General features: G+C 35.1%; 1 protein-coding gene across 2 annotated transcripts in view; it reads right to left on the minus strand.

Annotated features, from left to right (window-relative positions):
• Positions 1–329: 329 nt before the first annotated feature.
• Positions 330–20,433, minus strand: part of SMC4 (structural maintenance of chromosomes 4) — a 42,780-nt gene continuing 22,676 nt past the window's right edge. The window contains exons 11-24 of one of the 2 annotated variants that reach the window (XM_029939963.1): positions 17,916–18,149; positions 16,788–16,973; positions 15,161–15,322; positions 12,267–12,492; positions 11,910–11,989; positions 10,963–11,115; positions 9,642–9,768; positions 5,337–5,526; positions 3,950–4,094; positions 3,498–3,671; positions 2,916–3,098; positions 2,533–2,765; positions 1,825–2,008; positions 330–1,398 (exon numbers count right to left, since the gene is read on the minus strand). In XM_029939963.1, coding sequence (XP_029795823.1) covers positions 1,246–1,398; positions 1,825–2,008; positions 2,533–2,765; positions 2,916–3,098; positions 3,498–3,671; positions 3,950–4,094; positions 5,337–5,526; positions 9,642–9,768; positions 10,963–11,115; positions 11,910–11,989; positions 12,267–12,492; positions 15,161–15,322; positions 16,788–16,973; positions 17,916–18,149 — 2,430 coding nt within the window. In that variant the 3' untranslated portion in view covers positions 330–1,245. Of the gene's footprint in view, positions 1,399–1,824; positions 2,009–2,532; positions 2,766–2,915; positions 3,099–3,497; positions 3,672–3,949; positions 4,095–5,336; positions 5,527–9,641; positions 9,769–10,962; positions 11,116–11,909; positions 11,990–12,266; positions 12,493–15,160; positions 15,323–16,787; positions 16,974–17,915; positions 18,150–20,433 lie in introns of those variants that run through there. The other variant, XM_029939965.1, reaches the window with a different exon arrangement.

A 20,433-nucleotide genomic window follows, 5' to 3' on the forward strand; every position in this document is an offset into this window, starting at 1 on the left:
AAACTATAAATTTTATGTAGTATTCATGAACACAGTTGAGAATAACTGATTATACAGGCTTCCTGTTTTGAAATTTTTACCAGGAGTATGAAATAGTAAAATTTAAAGTATATATAGTTTTATGTATAACAAAATATTTTAATAAACTTATTTTGCTACTTTACTTGCACTGAATGGCTTAATAAGGTGCTCAAACTCAAGAGTGTTATCTTTGGAATTTTCTTATAGGTTATGGCAGTGATACTCCACTACTCTTAGCTATTGAAAACGCACGATTATAGTTTTACTTTTCCCTTATATATAATCTTGATTTAAAACAAATGACCACATTAGAGTTTCAGATTTTGCTTTATTTAAGTACATGCTAATATATTCACATATTTATAATGACTGTTATGATACAGACCATGTTTGTTGATCTTTTTAGTATCTAAACAATTGTCGCTGAATAGAGAGCTTTTAGTTTTAATTCCTTAGGATCAGTATCTAAAAATCAAACAGGACAAAGACTTTTGCCAACTTTCAGTAGCACTGTAACACTGAGCCAACGCAGTGTAGAAAAGAAAGGGGGGAGGGCGAGCCCTGGTAATTCAATAAGCAAACAGCACATAATTTCCATTTACACTAAGGAAGCTGTTCACCCTTACATATTTTTTATGAAGCAATGATAGTGGTTGGTATTTCTTTTCAACTGATGAGTTATCTTATTCAGGTTCAGATACGGTCTCAATTTGCTGGTCCTTTTGGAAGTTTTAAATCCAAGTTTTAGAAAAGCATCATGCAGAATTCACAATGGTTTAAAAAACAAACTGTTCCCAGTGTTTGTGTTATATAGTGATTGTCTAGTAAATTAAATACCTTAAGAATTCATTCAGTTAAGTAGCTGGTAGGCTTTTCCAGTGTACGTCAAAGATGCACACACATGGCATGCTGCCTTCTGGTTAACGTGATCGAGTTCAGAACCTTTTTTGCTCATCAACGAACTCCGCTGGCAACAACTTGGGACTAAGGGCAAATCACCTGATCCTGCAGGCATCTTATTTTCTCCATAGCCTGCTGCTCTTACCAAGCTGTCATATTCTTACAGCCTAAGAAGCAGGTACAGAGAATACTGTTAGACTTAAAACTATAACATGTCTTCTAATAGCATAAAAATCAGTTATGGTCCATATTAATTTATAATCCTTTACAAAGAGAAAATCTCAATAATACAATAGGCTGAATCTATCCTGGGTATAAACAAGTTCAACAAAGTCCTTTAGAGGCGATTTGTTTTGGGTTTACTGCAACACTTTTTGTTATATTGTAGGTCTTGTAAATTCCAATGAGTCTGTCGGAGATCTCAAACATATTATTTCGAAGAGAAATTATTATGAACTGGGCATTTTTGGTTTGTTCCTAAAGAGAAAAAGAATAGGTTAGAAGTGTTCAGTAATAACAAGTAGTCATGTATATACATCTAAGTTTTTGCTTCCCTGAAAAAAATTTTTTGGCAATAAACTCAACTCTACTTGTACGGTAATTCATGACACGATAGAGGAGCTGGAAGCATGGTTACCTAGAAGTCTTCTAGTGGAGAAGATGTCTAGGCTAGAGACCAGAGATTCTAGTTGTATTTCTGCTACTCTACATTATCAATTTATGTTTCACCTGTCTAAAAAGGAAGTACCTGGTTCACATAAAAGGACCTGGTCTCTGATCCCACAGGACTTGGAATTAAAGTACAGGGAAAGAGCTCAAAAGAAATCGGTCAGTGAGTTCCATGTGTATTGTTAGGGAACCTAATAAAATTCCCAGAACAAAAACCTCTAAATGATTACTTACATATATATAAAATGCAACAATGGACACATTTTTAAAATCAAGGGCCGCATCGATTTCGTCCATGAAGTATAGGGGAGTGGGCTTGTAGTGGTGAAGAGCAAATACTAAAGCCAATGAACTAAGTGTTTTCTCTCCTCCTGAAAGATTGAAGATCTTCTTCCAACTTTTCTTAGGTGGTCGAACACTGAATTAAGAAAATCTAATATTAGTCAAATTAGTTGCAAAGGTAAAGATTTCATGATGGGTTTTCCATAAATGGCTTCTACCACCTTCCTTGGGGATCTCTAATTTGCTTTTCACAAATCTAAACTTTTTTGGGATTATTTTATAAAAAAAATGTTACTGGAGGATAAATACACAGGGACACGCACCAAAATCTTATGATTTAAATAGCAAGTCAGTAAATACTTCTTGCCATCATTCCATTTCCAGCACATTTTTTTTGGCTTTGCAATTTTAAAATCCTGATGTTATGCTAAAACGGCTCAAAAATTAAAGAACTAGACAAATACTGTGTAAAATTAAATATTTGCTGCTTGCTCAGAATTTATGCTATAAACTTCTAGTATGTAAACAAACTAGTATTTATCACGAAATAAAATAAGCAAGTGGTAGCTCTAACCTTCATATCCCACCCTTAAAAATACTGAGAGTTTGGAGAACATGCAGAGATGTTAAGAGGATCCAAAACTCAATACAATTACAAACCTGAACATGATTCCTTCAGAGAAAGGATCCAAGCTGTCTACAAGCTCTAGTTCAGCGTCACCTCCCAAAGTAAGCATTTGGTAATTTTCCTTTAATTTATTTGTTATTATATAAAAACCTGCCATGAATTCATTAAGCCTTTGTTTCCGAAGATCTTCATATGCCTGTCTAAAATGATCTCTTTCACAAGTAATTTTGTCCAATTCTGCTACCCGCTGTAAATATAATTCTTCCTATGAAAAGAATATCATGAAAAAAAGATCTATTCAAAAGTTATTCATTTGATATGAGAGTTAATGCTGCTAATTATATAAAATTAAAGTTCACAATTTGGGCTAAGTACTAAAAAGAATAGGACTAAATCATCAACAGTTTATTCATACCTTCTTTTTATACTCTGCAATGGCACCAAGGTTTGGTTTCATTTCATGACACTGGGCTTCTAAAAGGGCAATTTGATTTGTTATAGAATCTGGATTCTTGATCGCTTCAAGATCCTGTGGGCTCAGAACTGCAATCTCTTCAAGAGGATTATCTTCTATGGGATGCAATGATATTTTTGAAATCTAAAAGTTCAGTTTAGATGAGCATTAGGGATGTCTGTTTAAAAAACATCAAATCAATATGACAAATTCACCTATATACTAAATATATTCCAAGGAACTGTGGCTAATTTCTGTAGCAATTATTTTTCAAAGGACTTCAAGAAAAATAGTTCCAGTGTTCCAAAATGTTCATGAAGCCTTCTGTTAAATCTCTGTATCACCCCTGGGGTGAAAATTTTGAGTAATGTACCCATTATTCAGATTTTTCTGTATATAACAATTACTATACATTGTTCATTATTCCCCTATAAACTTTAGTGATTATCTCTTGGAGTTATGAATCATAACATCTCAAAAATACAAAACTTTTTCATAAAGGATATTTAAAAGTTACATTTAACTGAATGGTAACAATCTTACCTCTTTTTGCCAATATTTTATTTTAGAATTATGTTCAGCAATGTGACCATCTATTTGTTCAAGTTTCAACTTAATACTAAGTGCATCTTTTTGAAGTGCATGTTCATTTTCTTGAATTATTTTTAGTTCCTGAAGTAGATTACGATGTTCTTTCTGGATTTCTGGTAAGGATTCCTAAAAACCAAGAAGAACTACTATAGATAGGACCCTCCCAAATGGAAAAAACAGGTATTTTCACATTAGAGATAAAGTTAGCAATCTCTTCCTATGACCCGTGCAGTTTAAAAGTTTATTTACAGAAAAGTGACAATACAGTACTCATTTCTATTGTACAAATATAAATATAGCTATGAAAGTCTAAACCTATTGTGTGCTTACTACGTAAGCAGATGTCACATACCCAACTCTTTAAATTGCTTCAAACACCATTCACTCCCATCTTCAAGTCTCACCTCCGCATCATTTGTATTCTTCACGACCTCTGCTGCTTTGTCCTCAAGACTTCTTAGTTCTGCTGTTAAATCATCTACTTCTTTCTCAGTATCTTTTATTTCTTTCTCTGTGCGAAAGACGGAGTCTTGTGCTTTTTTAAGATTTCTAAATAAGCAAAATGATATATTAAAAGTAGTAACATGTGCTTTATCTTGCTTCTGAGAACTTACCAAAAAAAACATCAGGACATTAATGAGACATTTTCCTATCAGACATTAAAATTTAGGATTTACTAAAACCATCCTCATGAATATGCTTCTGGGATGTTGTATACTAAACTCAGTATAAATTGATGAAACTTAGATCATGAAGAACTGCTGTCCACTGAATTATTATTTTGTCATTTTCTTGCCAGATTGGAGATTCTTCAATCTCTACACCCAGGAAGTTATACATTCAAATAAAACAGTACCTCCCAATTAGGGCAACATGTGTTTCCTAAGGAGGGCAACAATGACTATTTTTCCCCTTAAAAAAGTTACTTCTACTTTGACAAATGTGTTTAGGCAAACTTCTGCTCTTAACATAAACAAATGGTGATTAGTACTTTATCTCTGAACCAAATACATAAATGAACCAATCAATATGATGCAATCAGTTATACTTTAATAAAAAGAAACAGCTGTTTACATTTCAACATTATGTATACTTAAATTTAGCTCTAATTCTTTATAAACACCAATCAATATTCTAAAAATTAATTTAATAAGATCTATGAGGGGCACCTGAGTGGCTCAGTCAGTGAAGTGTCTGAATTTGGCTCAGGTCATGATCTCTTGGTCTGTGGGTTTCGGCCCTGCATCAGGCAGTGTCCTGACAGCTCAGAGCCTGGAACCTGCTTTGGATTCTGTATCTTCCTCTCTGCCCCTCCCCAACTCAGTCTGTCTCTCTCAACATTTAAAAAATTAAAATAAATAGTAAGATCTATGAATGGTTAATAACTTTGAGTTGGAACAATAAAATAATCAAGTAAATTAAAAAGTTACTAAGACAATTTTGCTAAGAGGTCTTCTTTTTAGCTCTTGTTTTCCTAAGCTCTAGATCTATTTAAGTTAACCATCTACTCCTCTAAGTCAGAGAAACAGAAGTCTAATTTTTATGTACACACAATAACCGGGGAAGTTCTACATGCCAAGGCACACCTATTTACCACTTAAAACACACACTCAAATGGTCATAAATGTTTACAGGCTTCCCTTTACTAAAGTCCTGTTAGGTAAAAATATGTCAGATAGGCTTAGTAAATATTAACGGTGGAAATGTTTGAAGAGCATTAAATTTAAACATAAACCACTTTTCCAAAGGAGAGGTAGCAAGATGACAAGTTAGGTAGTACACATACTCTACCTGTCAGCAGTCTTTATTGCGACCTGAGCTTTAGTAATAGCAGAAGCACACTCATCTAATTGTTTGTTTATTTTATCAAGTTTATCTTGTTGGGCCTTGAGCTTATGGTTATTGATTTCCACAATGATATTGTGTAATCTTTTAACTTCAGCTTCTACTTTACCAGCTCTCTCAGCCACACTGTCATATTCTGAAATAAAAAGAAAGAACTCCATTTGTTTTTTGGTTCACACATACCACTTGTTAGATGTAAACTTCAGTCACTGACTTGACCTGATGCATGCAGAAGGAATTTTATTTAGGGAAAGTAAACCTCAAAAAAACTACAATACACTATGTCAGAACAAATGGTATTATAACAACACATGGTTAAAGTACCAGGCTGAGCCATAAACACAACCTATTTATTTAATGGCTTCATGCCCTCAGGCATTTCCCAAAAATCTCTGCAACTTTTTCTTAACCTGTAGTTCCTTGACAACTGGTCTCATGATTTTTCCCTCAGACTCTGTGCCTATTAACTTGTCTGTGAAAACAAAGAACTGTGGTTATTTTATTCTAACTTAAAGTTCTTCCTCACATTTTGTAACAAGGTGGAGGAGGGAAGATATATCTAGGCTTCTGATACAATTGGGGTCCATTCAATTGAAAGAATTCACATAATTTGGAAGGCATACATGATGAACTGGACATGTTTCTGCTGGCAAGGAATCACAGAAATCTGCATTTTCTTGGTGGGATTAGAAGTTCTGGTGTCCATTCAAAAGTTCTGTGAATACTGTCAGGCAATAGCACTGAGTTTGATGGCATGAATTAGAACAGGGGCAATGTGCTCCTATTGTTGGTAGCTGCAATGTCTTCTTCCCAATTTGAGAGATGACTTTACAATTGTAGAAGAGGTAGTATAATTCCTTTGATGCTTCTGTAGAACAGCTCTAGAAATTATTCTTAAATGTTTAACACAGAATTTCCTTTAGCCATTCCAGTGATTCTGTAACAATATGATGCTCTCTTAAAAACACAGATACACCACACAAATCCCATACATTATAGAAAGAATTACAGGTGGCCAAAAGATCAAGAGCTGAAGCTATCATAGGTCTAGAAAAGTTAACAGAAACGCTGACTTATGGAGAGTCCCACAAAGCTCCTACACAGGAATATGGGCATTTGGCACAGGAGACAGGATTTGCTGAAAACAGGACTGGATGAGGACTTAATGACTGCTTCCTCTCCTTTGTCTCTTCTGTCAGGTAGGTTGTAATTCCAACAATTCTACAAATCTTGGAATTTACCATTTCTCCTTTTTGTCCTACATTATCAGAGAATTCTTTCTGCCCTCCATGCTGGTCAATTCCCAAAACTCATTTTTTACATATCTGAAATCACCACTTGGCTCCTAAAACGAAAAAGAACTCATGTTCTTTTCTGGCCTCTTTATCCCCCTTTTAGCCTAAGGATATTAAATGTATACATTTAAAAGTTCTATACTGCCAATACTAGTAATCCTGTTCCATCCTCAAAGATACTCTATTTAATAAATTATTTTGCTCACAGTGGCAATGTCCTCTGAAGTTAAAATGCCATTAGGGTACCTGTGAGCTCTGCTCACTTGTGGGTCAGAGCATCAGCTAGGATGGGGGCTGGCACAACTAATATTGGGAGGTGGGGGTGGAGTGGGTGGCCAGAATGCCCCTGGAAAAGATTCCAACTTTCAGAACATTTTCTTCTTTAAGTATCTACCATGCACTTCTTTAATATCTATAGTATCATCATGTCTATTAGTAGTAGGAGGAAAAACTGTGTGGCATATATAATCTGTAATTTTGAAGTCTTTATTCTTTAACCCCACCCCGAATTCTCTATAAACTGGTATTCTAAAAATTTTTTAATTTTAAATTCTAGAATGAAGTTTTTAATTTTAAAGATATACTTGCAGAAATAAGTACTTCACAGAAGATATTAATACTATTGATATTAGCCAATAGTGTTAGTCTACTGATAACAGCCAGTATTTCCATGAGAGGAGCTACATATATAGGGCACCTAATAAAGTCTTCCTTTTAAATAATACAGATTCTGGCAATCTCTGAAAATGCTGCTACAGATGACACATATACATTTTTGTCTACTCATCTGACAATTAGGTTCAGTCACAACAAATAATGTGTGGAAAAAGAGAAGCATGGGGTTAAACCAATGTGTCTGCAAGAACAAAATACAGATCCAAAATAAATTCAAGAAAAATGAAAACCTGTCAGATCAGGCCACTTACCCTGTATATCACTCTCCAGTGGCTATTTCTCTTGGAGACATGGCCTGGAAGGCCCTACATTATCTGGATTTTTTTTGTTGGCCACTTTGGCTTCTGGTGTTCCTGAGGACTCCTAGCATACTCCTGCTTCAGGGCCTTTATACCTGTATGATCTTAGAATGCTCTTCTCCCAAGTATCACATGGCACTCATCCTTCTGTTGTGTCTCTGCTCGTCTCTCTAGCAGAGGTCCATCTAACCACTGTGTCTGATTCCCCATCTCCACCCTGTCCTGTGAATCCTGATTTTATTATCATTTGGTACCACCGAATACAAAATGCAATGTATTTGTTTAGCTTCCTAATCTGAAGTGTGAGATCCTTAAAAAGAGGAACTTCATTTTGTTCACAGCTCAATCACCAGCATTTAAACAAACATGGCCATGGCCAGTAGCAGATGCCATCTGAGTGAATGTCTTAATATTAAAAATGCAGATAGGGGTGCCTGTGTGGTTCAGTCAGTTGAGCGTCTGACACTTAGTTTCACTTTGGTCATGATCTTGGGATTTATGAGTTTGAGCCCTGTGTTAGGCTCTGCACCAGCAGTGCGGGGCCTGCTTGCAACTCTCTCTCTCTGACCCTCGTCACCTCTCTCTCAAAATTAATAAACTTAAACGATCTGGGAAAAAAAAGTAAACATAACCAAAATAAAAGTAGAGTACTGGTGAATATTCAATGTGCAAAGCAGACCTATCTAAATATTTTTTTCTCTCTCTGTCTTTTGGAAAAAACTCTAATTTTTGAAGCATTTGAATAATTCCCACAAGTCTACCCCAACTAGTTCTTTTTCCACTTAATGTTTATGTTTGAGAGAGGCAGACAGAGAAGAAGACAGAGGATCTGATGCAGGATCTGGGCTATGTGGGGCTGGAACTCACATATTGTGAGATCATGACCTGAGCGAGGTCAGATGCTCAGCTTAACTGACTGAGCCATCCAGGCGCCCCAAGCCCCAACTAGTTCTTTGGCTGGACAAGCAGTATGTGCCCTTTGGGCTCACAAACTGAGCTGTTACAGAGGTCTTTCTTGAGGATGTGACAAAAGGCTGTCTGCTGAAGTCACTAGCTAAAATACTAATCAGCCAGGACAGGGTCTGTTGTTATAACCTAGCATTCCCCCCTCCTGCAAGAAGATGCACATCTATGTTTGACTGAAGCTAACATGAAAAGAAAAGCACGGCTGCTCACATACATGATCAGGGGATTTAAATTTCAAAGCCAATTTTGGCTATGTGCCTATCAATTCCCTTTCTTGCTTTATGATATTGGTAGAACACTTACATATTTAGACATATAAAACAGAGTTCTGGAAGGAAAACATGTTTTCTGAGTTTTCAAAGACTGTTTTCTTCATGTGTATATCACTTATTTCCTGTGTGCTTTAAAGTGATTCAGCTTCCCCAGATACTCTGTTTCCTAAATCCATAAAATAACAACTATCCTGAAGGGTAAGACTGAGCCAAAGTATACAAAATATAGAATTAAAAGAGCACTGGGTTCTGGAATCAGATTGCCTTGGTCATCAATTCCTCTAAACGATATATATATATGATGACTTTGGGCAAATTATATAAACCATTCTGTGCCCTAAGTTTTCTTATTGGTCAAATGAAGTACTTAATAGTACTTACTTTATAATCTTTTAAGAATGAAATCATAGAGGGGTGCCCGGTGGCTCAGTTGGTTAAGCTTCCAACTCTTGATTTTGGCTCAGGTCACGATCTCATGGTTTGTGGGGTTGAGCTCCAGGCTGGAGCTGCCCGGGATTCTCTCCTCCTCCCTCTGCCCCTCCCTAACTTGTGCATGCTCTCTCTCAAAAAGAAATTAAAAAAAAAAAAAAAAAAGAAACCATAAAATAGAGCAGCTGACTTGCATATATGTATGTAACTGCTATTTTTATTCTACAAACTATTTTAAACATTTTGAACATTAAAAACCTATTTCTGGAAAATATCAAAGAAAGAAGAAGGAAGTGTGTGCCCTTAAACACATACCTTTTTTGAAAACACTAACATTTTCTTCTAGCAATTTCTGTTTTTTTTTGTCAGGGGCCGTAGCAAGTACATTAGCTTCAAGTTCCTTAAGCTGGACATTCAAATATTCTTCTTGCTCTGATAAACGCTACAGAAATGGTTTAACATTACAGGTCAATATTTTTACTATAACAATAACATCTGTCTTAAACACTGTGAATAAAGAAAAGACACTTAAAATCTTCAAGACAAATACTAATAGAAAAAGGGCAGAACACATGAATAGTTAACATAAAATATGAAAATGGCCAATAAACACATGAAATTTGTAATTCATCATAAATACAAGTTAAAATGCCATTTTATGGTACAGAGTAGCAAACTCAACATACTGAAGACCACCTAGTGTTCAAAGACTTGGAAAAATAATTATTTACATATGCTACTAAAAGTAAATTAATTGGAACCATCTATCTGAAGACAATTTGGCATTATATAGCAATGCCTCTAACACTGTACACATAGTGGGTAATATCTATAATTTTAGGAAACTAATGAAGGAAATAATTGGATGAATGTATAAACATATACATCTCAAGGATATTTTACTTATTTAAAGATTTTACTTTTAAGTAATCTCTACACCCAATGTGGGGCTTGAAATCACAACCCTAAGATCAAGAGTCACATGATCCACTGACTGGGCCAGCCATGAGCCCCTAAGAAGGATATTTTAAACACAGCAGTATTCATAGTAACACAGAAAAGCATTTATCAAATTTTGACAAAAAGAACACACTGCAATGCAGCTGTAAACAAAGTAAATTTACACTGGCTTAGAAAGAAAACCACAATTTACTAAGAAAAATTAACACAACTCAGTAAAAATCTACACACATATCTGTATCTATCATAAACACAAAGACTAGGTATTTATCTTAAAAAGTTGAAGAATATACATAAAAAGTAAGGGCAATCATCTTTTGGATATTTCCTGCAAACTGTTTTTTGTTTTCTAAAATATTGGGGTATGCACTGCTTTTTTGTAATTAAGAAACATTCTACTTTGATAAGAGAATGAAAATAAAGGATTACACAGATATTAAAGGAAGACATATTTCCAAGAAGTATAAATGGAAACAAAGAATAGCTGTGACTGGAGGAAAACTGCCAACAGGGCATTTATCCATTAGTACTCAGGGAAATGAAATCAAGAAATAGGCTTTCCACCTAGAGAACCATTCTTCTCCCTTATTTTCTAAAATTGTAAGCAAACAACAAAATGCTTCTGCCAAATGCTACTGAATTCCAACAGTATTAGCTCATATTGATAAAAGAGTACCTGGATGCTTGCAGTAAACTTTTCTAGTGTATTCTTCATTTCTCGCTCATTATGCCTTAACTTAACTACTGCTTCTTCCAGTTGTACTTTCTGTTCCTGGATTTGTACTGCTTTTTGAGAGTCTTTCTGCAACTGTAATTCCATTCTATTTACCTGTAAAGAATACCAATGAAATAAGTTTTCTTCAAAAGTCATTTCAGATTAATAGCCAAACCATCTTAAGAACGAAGAAAACCCCAACTTCTCATTTTAAAGACTAGAAACAAAACCAAAAACCCAGTTCCAATTTCCAATCCTAAAGCTTAGGAGATGGTCAAACTAATTTCTGTATCACAGAATCAAAAGGAAAGATAATTTTAAGTGTTGTACTATCTACACCATTCAAATTTTTAAGTGGAAGGATATAAACTATTTCATAATATGGGGGGGAGGAATCAAGGTAAATCTCTTTGGAAAAAGTTCAGTATCCAGTGTATCCAAGTACAGTATATATTTTTAAGGAAGAAAAAGTATAGTGTTCTGATAACAAAACAGTAATTTTTTTCTAGATATCTTAACGTTCTCATACTTGTGGGCATGTAAAATACTTTGAAAATTTGGAAATGCATACCCGAAATCTTTGCTATATCATGCTTATAATGTACTATATCAATTATATATAAAACATATGATTGACTAAATTATTAAATATCCATATGATCCAAATGAATTATTAGAAAGATACACATGTTGAGCACATACTTTTTAAATTAACATGTTTTATTTTTAGAACTTTAAAGGGTTTTACAGTTTAAAATCCCAGTTTATATATATATAGATCATTTATACAAAACCCAATCTGTTAATTTTATATTGGACTTTCCTTAAAAAGGATTAATTTTATAGTATGTATGTTACACATTGGTAAGTTTTAAAAAAAGTCTGACTCTAATTTTATATACGCTGACCTCTTCTTCTGAGATTTCAACAACAACTGACGAACCCATCCTTCCTTTCATTACTCTGCTTCCACCGCCAGTCATTGTACCTATAAAACAGAGCAGTCAGACTTATTGATCTCTCCAAACAAGATTAAATAAACTCGATGTAAAAAAAATTAAGTTTATTTATTTTTGAGAGGCAGAGCAAGAGCAGGGAAGGGGTGGAGAGAGAGACAGACATAGAATCCTAAGTAGGCTCCAAGCTCAGAGCTGTCACCACAGAGCCCAAAACGGGCTCCCAAAACACGTGATGATGACCTGAGATGAAGCTGGATGCTTAATTCACTGAGCCACCCAGGCGCCCCAGGTAAAAGACTTCATTACCTGACTGTTCTATGATTTGCCCCTGTAATGTCACCACTCTCCATCTTCTATCTTTCTGATATGCTACTCTTGTGGCTTGGTCTAAATTGTCAGCAACCAAGGTATCCCGTAAAGCAAAGTAAAAAGCTTGGCGAATTTTCTCGTCTTTTACTTTTACTAAATCAAATAACCGAGGAGTATTTTCAGGAGTTTGAATTTTAGTCATTTTATTTGCCCATACTGTCATCTAAAATTTAAAAAAAGGGAAAAAAAAAGTAAAACAATGTATCATTTCTTTCAGGTATTACTTACATAAAATACATATATAACATGTAAGAACATGTATACAAGGTTTTGAATATCTGCATATTTTACTGTTATTTAAAAAGTAACTGTAAAATTCTATTCACAGATGACATGATCTTATATATATATACAAAATCCTAGGGAATGAATGCACACACACATAACTATTAAACCTAACATGAATTCAGCAAAGTGATAGGATACAAGATCAATATATAAAAATTAACTATTTCTATACACTAGTAATGAATAGCTTAAAAGTGAGATTAAAAAATTCCATTTTAATATATTAAACAAGACAGAAAGCCCCCAAAAAATGTAGAAATAAATTCAACAACAATAAAACATTAAGACCTATACACAAAAAGCTTTGAAGTATTATAGTATGAATTTAGACCTAAATAAATGGAAGACATCCCTAGTTCCTGGACTGTTAAAGTTTAAAATTGTTAAGATGGCAATAACTACCCAAACTGATCTATAGATTCAATTCAACCTGCATCAAATCCCAGTTGCCTTCCCCCACAATGTCCCCAAAAACTGACCAGCTAACCTTTTTCTTTAAAAAATTTTTAAGGTTTATTTATTTGAGAGAGAGTGAGCACAACCCAGGGAGGAAAAGACAGAAGGAGAGAGAGAATCCCAAACATGTTCCATACCATCAGCGTACAGCCCAATGCGGAGCTTGATCTCAAGAACCATGAGATCATGATCTGAGCAGAGATCAAGAGTTAGATGCTTATCTGTGCCACCTAGGCTGCCCTGACCAGCTAATCTTAAAATTTATATGGAAATTAGGACTCAGAATAGCCAAAACAATGTTGATATAAAAGAACAAAATAGGGGTGGCTGGGTGGCTGTTGGTTAAATACCCAACTCTTGATTTCAGCTCAGGTCATGATCTCATGGTTTGTGAGACTGGCCCTGTATCAGGCTCTTTGCTGACAGAGCAGAGCCTGCTTGTTATTTTCTCCCCCTCTCTCTGCCCCTCCCCTGCTTACACTTTCTCTCAAAATAAATAAACATTAAAAAAAAAATGATGATGATTAGAGAACTACTTATTTCAAACCTTACAACAAAACTATAGTAATTAAGACAGTGGTACTAATGCAAGAATAGATATATAGAAAAATGTAGAGCCCGGAAATAAACCCTTACATTTATGGTCAGTTGATCTTTGACAAAGATGCCAAGAAAATTCAATGGGGAAAGAATTAGTCTTTCCAACAAATGGTGCCGAAACAACTGGATATCTACATGTAAGAGTAGAGGTAAGGTCTTACTTTACACTGTACTATAAAAAAACTCTTAAAATTAATAGTAAGACAAATAAAAATAAAGCAATGAACTAATAGGCAAGGAACTTCAATAAATATTTCTCCAAAGATAAACAAATGCCCAATAATCACAGGAAAAAATATTCAACATTAGTAATCAGGAAATGCAAATCGAAAACTTAATGGAGAGACCTCTACATACCCAACTAGGATAGCTATAATCAAAAAGATGTACAAACAAGTGTTGGTGTGGATGGAAAAAACCTGGAAGCTTTATACATTACAGGTTGGACATTGCATAGCCACTCTCGGAAAGAGTTTGGCAGTTCCTCAAAATGTTAAACAGTTAATAGATAACCTAGCAATTCTCCTAGATATTAACCAAAGAGAGCTGAAAAATGGGTATTCACAAAAATTTGAATATGAATGTTCCTAACAGCAATTACCCATAATAGCCAAACATGGAAACAATACAAATGAATGAACAAAATGTGGTATATCCACACAAGGGGCACTGTTTGGCAATAAAGAGGAATGAGCTGCTGATACACGCTACAAGATGGATAAACTTTGAAAACGTAAGAAGACATATACAAAAACCTACATATTGTAGGATTCCATTTATACAAAATACTCTGAACAGGTAAATAAAAAAGTAGATTATAAATCGCAGGTGGCAGGAGATAGGTAGTGACTGTGAATGAATATGAGATTTCTTTTTTGAGGTGATAAAAATATCCTGAAATTAGTGGTCATAGTTTAACAATCTTATAAAAATATACTAAACCCCCTGAACTTTACACTTTAAAATAGTGAATTTTATGGTAAGTGAATTCCATCTCTGTAAAGGTTTTATTTTTATTTTTTAAATTTTCTTTCATGTTTTATTTTTGAGACAGACAGACAGCATGAGCAGGGGAGGGGCAGAGAGAGAAAAGGAGACACACAATCGGGAGCAGACTCTGGGCTCTGAGCTGTCAGCACAGAGAGCCTTATGCGGGGTTTGAACCCATGAACCATGAGATCATGACCTGAGCCGAAGCTGGATGCTCAACCGACTGAGCCACCCAGGCGCCCTGAGGTTTTAGCTTTATTAAAAGTAGTTATTGATGGTGGAAGTTAGAAACGCAAGCTATCAGTCACTCTAATATCAGAAGGTATATTCCTTTAGGTGTAAGTTTTTTTTCTACAAGCATATAACCCCACAGCCTAAAATAATCCTCAAAACCTACCAGGTGTTCACTAAATAACTATAAAGAAAAAAGCTAGAAATCAAAACCAAAAAACAATTTAGTACTTTAAAATTAGAGGTAGCTTAATATGAATACAAACCTTATCCAAACCTATAAAGGTTGCAACTCCGATATTTTGTCTTTTAAGGAAGTTCACACATTCTTGAGCTGTATCAATAGAATCAACAACAATGTAGTCTAATGCATGACAACAGGATGAAATAGCAACATCATATTTTTCATCAATTGCTCCTAAGTCCCCCTAAACAATAAGAGGCAGGGGGAAAAATCATTGCACAATCAGTAATTAAGGACAGGATCATTTCATTACAATTCCTACATATTTTTCAAGTTACTTTTACATGATAAACTATACTTACACATGGTTTTTAAAAACAAAAAGGGTACACAATGAAAAATATATGTTCCTCTCACTCAACCTTCCCTTTTTACAAAGACAATCACTACTAGTTTTTAATGTACCTTTAAAATAAAGATCTGCAGAATTTGAATTTTTAATGAGAGCACAAAATGAACTGCTGCATGAAAATGAAAACGTATAATGTAAAGAGTTTCAAATTGGTCAATCTTAAAAGTACTATGGAATAAGCAAAATAACTTCCTAAAACAATGAAATTTGGGGGCTCCTGGGTGTCTCAGTCTGCTTAGCATCCTAGTTGGTCGTGGCTCAGGTCAGGATCCTGGGGGTGGGATTAAGCTCTGCATTGGGCTCCACGCTCTGTGTGAAGCCTGTTTAGGATACCTCCCCACCTTGCTCTCTAAAAATTAAGTAAACAAACAAGTAAATTGGAGTGCCTGGGTTGCTCAAGCACTGGGCTGAGGCAGCCAGCTCAGGTTGTGATCTTGCAATGAGGTGATCAAACCCCGTGCTAGGCTCCATGCTGAGCATGAAGCTTGCTTGGGATTTTCTCCCTCTCTGACTCTCCACAGCTTGTGTGCACCTTCTTTCTTAAAATAAACAAACAAAATTATACAATTTTGAATTATTGAAAGCCAGCTAAGATTATGCAAGTCCCCGTGAAATATATTTGCCTGCTTATCAACCTATTAATTAGTCATATGAAACAGCTTTAATACGGACTAGCTTTTTCTTTGAAAGCACAAGAATAGACTCAAATTGTTATCTCCCAAGTCACATGGTTTGAAGACACAGAGGCAAATCTTCTGGGTAATTTTCATTTGCCCTTACAGACCTTTCTCTTTTCTGCTTCTTTCTCTGGAAGGCTAACTCAGGGACTGTACTAATTGGCTCCTTGGTTCTCTAAGCTTTAGAGAATGTGAAGTAACAGGTAGGGATGGAAGGGCAGGAGATGAAGGGGGTTGAAATATTTTCATTTCCTTCTGGCCACTCTCTAGTGATGGCTACAGCTCCCTTCCCTAAATTCTAGCCACAGTCTTCAGTATAACGGTATAAAATCCAGAATTTATCAAATTATTTTTTAAAAAAAGAATAAAATGGTTTTGTTAAATTTCCTTATCATTGCTAGTTGTTTTTCCCTTAGTACTAAATGATAGGTATCTAAAACTAAAAAACTTTTAATATGAGATAATCCATACCACAAAGAATTTTATGTCTGAGTATTAAGAGCAAAAACGTCTTTTAAGATAAAAATGAATGTTATAGCAACTCAGTATTATAGTCAAAGGAAGAAAATTATTTATATATCTTAAAAATATATAGCCATTTCCAAATAAATCTACTTTACCAATCTTCCATATATTCCAGGAATCCTGCCAGATTTTTTTTCTTGAATTATTGCATCAAGGACTTTCCCCCTACTTCGATTCATTGCTACAGAACTCTTTGCTTCCTCAACTTTTTGGAAAAGATCACGAACCAAACTTTTTAATTTTAGTTCTTCTTGTGTAAGTTTTTGAAGTTCTTTTTCTTTCTAAAAGTGAAAAAAAAGAAATGAATCCCAGAACATATGCCCAGACAGACATAGCACAGAACTGCTTATATCTCAAAAAAGAAGGAAAGTCCAGTAATAAACACCTGAACAGAACTAAACTTCCAAATTGCTGGGTGTATGTTTGTAAATATGGATGTTTTCTATTTCAAAGGAATATAAATTATTTGGGACAATAACAAAGGGCCCTAAGTGCAGTATGGTTCTAGCAGATACTGACTGACAGAACAAGGAGAGCTAGCGTTGGGGAAATCTCAGTTTGGCACCACATAGGTTTAAGTGTGTCCTAAGATCTGCACTTACCAAAAACAGGCCTTGGTACAGGACCCATAATTTAAGAGACTGGGCAGGGCTATGGTTACAGTGTGCTTTGCATTCTAAATAATGAAAGATATATTTACTATATACATAATTTTCTTTAAGAAAAATTGCTTTGAAATGAAAAGGAACATGGTAGGTGAATAGTACTATTGTTATACAAAAATGTCATGCTGCCAACAAGAGGAATCCTAAACCCCCAAACTCTCAGGTTCTCAATCTCTTAAATTAGACCAGCCATTTTTTTCTGACATTCTCCTTCATCTCCTGGCTTTAAATTATTACCTCTATTACCAGTCAGAATATAAAGTAAAAGCTGAAGTTACAAATATAATTTAACCCCAAAATAAACTGAATCACCAACGAGACAGAAGTAGTCATTGGATATAATTTAAGTTTACGTTTAAATTCTAACATGAAATTCCCTGATGACTTCTATAAATTCAAAGCCAGAGAAAATATACTGATAATTGGTTTATATATTCATCCTTACACATTTATATCAGTTCAGATGTTTAGATTAAAAAATATATAAATATAAACATATAAACTGAAAACTAGGATTGATAAACAATATTCAGAGAAAATACAGAAGCAATGATTTACCTCTTTTAATTCCTGTTCAGAATGAGGGAGTTTTGCCTCTATATCTCTGATCGCAGTTTTCCTCTCTTTCAGAGTCTCAGAAGCTGCAGTTAGAGCTTCCTTGGCCTTAGTCAATTGAGACACTGCCGTATTATGACGACTGAGATAGATATCAAGTTCTGACTGAGCTACATCCATCTTTGAGCGTGCTTCATTTACTGATTTGCTGAAACCCATAAGTTCTTTCTCTCGACTCTGTTAAAACATGATTGACTCCATTAAATCTGAAATACAGGTTTTCAAACCTAAGCTTAAACGGAAACCATACATCTTGAATTCTACTTTAAAGATTCTAGAAACATAATGTTTTATTAATAGTTTTTGCCTAGTTGCCACTATTCACTGTATATAGTCTCTTCCCAACTGATTTCACAAGCACTTAATGAAGTAGATGTAAATATGCTTTTTGGAGATTAAAACAACAAAATGAAGTGGTTCAAAGAATAAAAATGAGTGTAAACGCCAGATCCATGGTCTTCCACAGTACTTTACCTGAAATGGCAAAGTGTAAAGACTTTCAGCAGAAAGTTTCCTCAAGTATATTTACATTGAGAATCTTTGTAAATTTTATTTTTTAAAGTTAATATATTTATTTTGAGCGACAGAAAGGAGGGGAGGAACAGAGAAGGGGAGAGAGAGAGAGAGAGAGAGAGAGAGAATTCCAAGCAGACTTTGCACTGTCAGCATGGAGCCACAAGGGCTTGATCTCACAAACCATGACATCATGACCTGAGAGGAAATTTAGAGTCAGACACTCAACTGACCGAGCCGCCCACCCACCCTATGAACCTTTGTTTATTTTAGATGTAAGGCCAGGTAAGACTCAAAACTAGTTTTTATTTGACAAGTGAGCAGAAATTTGGGGCTACCATAACTGGCTATGTAGAAAGGATCTATTTATTAAATAGAATGGCATAAGAGAAGCACTTACAAAAGCTTAATCCTTTTGCTTTGCACATAAGGGAATAGGCCCAGGACCATGGGTTTATGTGCAGTCATCAGATAATCTGTTTAAATGTCTGATAGTAAGAATCATAAACACTCACACATATAAGAATGCACACACACAGCTCACTATGTTCCAGGCCTATTCGGAATGTTATGAGTTCTTTAACATAATTATCTCATGAGGTACATACCACAATAACGCTCATTTTGAGGAAACATGTTAAGAGTTTAAATAACTTGCTCAAAGTTATATAATCACTCTTAAGTGGCAGAACCTCTGTTTTTAGCTACTATATTGAGGAATGAAGACACTTGGTTGGGGGTCCTGGCCTTGTCATTAATACAGAGTGCCAAGACACACAGAAGTACTCTATATTAGATGAGCAAATGTGAAAATCTGTATCCATATACACTATCATGAAAGCTACTGCATTATTTATTGCCATTTTATCACTTGGGCATCTTACTTATAAAAGTTCTGTAGTACAGTACAGTAGGAACACGTCCCTATTTCAAAACAGAATCTATTAAATCTGTAACTTAAAAACACAAAACCCAACAACTTTACTGAAGTATAACTAACACATAACAGTTTGTATATGTGTCTGTAACTTATGTATTTTAGTTTTACACATAACTTATAGAACATTAATCAGCTCATTACTATTATCTATTACAATTTCTCTTTTAAAAAATGTCTATTTGATAGAGAACTTACGAGAAGGTCAGAGAGAAAGGAAGAGTGAGAATCCCAAGCCAGCTCCACCATCAGTGGACAGCCCAATGTGGGGCTTGAACTCACAAACCGTGAGACCACAACCAGAGCCCAAATCAAGAGTCAGTCATAACCAACTAGCCGCCCAGGTGCCCCTTTTACAATTTCTACTCAACATACTCAGTTTTGTCAAAAAGCCTGTAAATATAAACAAAGACAGCTAAGTTTCATGCTTTATACTCATTTAATTGATAAGACATATCAATAGGACAACCTCACACTCTTGTTTTACTAATGAAGTGCTAAAATAGGTAACATTAATTTCTTTCTAGGCACTTTATGTAAGAGTATGTAGATTTAATTAAAAAAAATTTTAATGTTTATTTTTGAGAGAGAGAGAGAGAGAGAGAGAGAGAGACAGCCAGCCAGCCAGCCAGCATGAGCAGGGGAGGGTCAGGGAGAGAGGGAGACACAGAATATGAAGTAGGCTCCAGGCTCTGAGCTAGCTGTCAGCACAGAGCCTGACACGGGGCTCAAACCCACGAACCATGAGATGACCTGAGCTGAAGCTGGATGCTTAACCAACTGAGCCATCCAGGCGCCCCTGTAGATTTTATTTTAAAACAGATTCACAACATAGGTAATATTTTCTTCTATTATGATAAAGAGGACTTGGAGACATTAACAACCCACACAAGATCAGAGATATAATGACTGATGTAGGCTTTCAACCAAGAACTGACTCAAGAGCCATAGACTAATATACAAATGCTACAGGAGAAAAGAAAGGTACTTATCAACCTGTGGTTAGTGTGG

This window comes from Suricata suricatta, chromosome 5, assembly GCF_006229205.1.
Source record: "Suricata suricatta isolate VVHF042 chromosome 5, meerkat_22Aug2017_6uvM2_HiC, whole genome shotgun sequence".
Taxonomy (NCBI): domain Eukaryota; kingdom Metazoa; phylum Chordata; class Mammalia; order Carnivora; family Herpestidae; genus Suricata; species Suricata suricatta.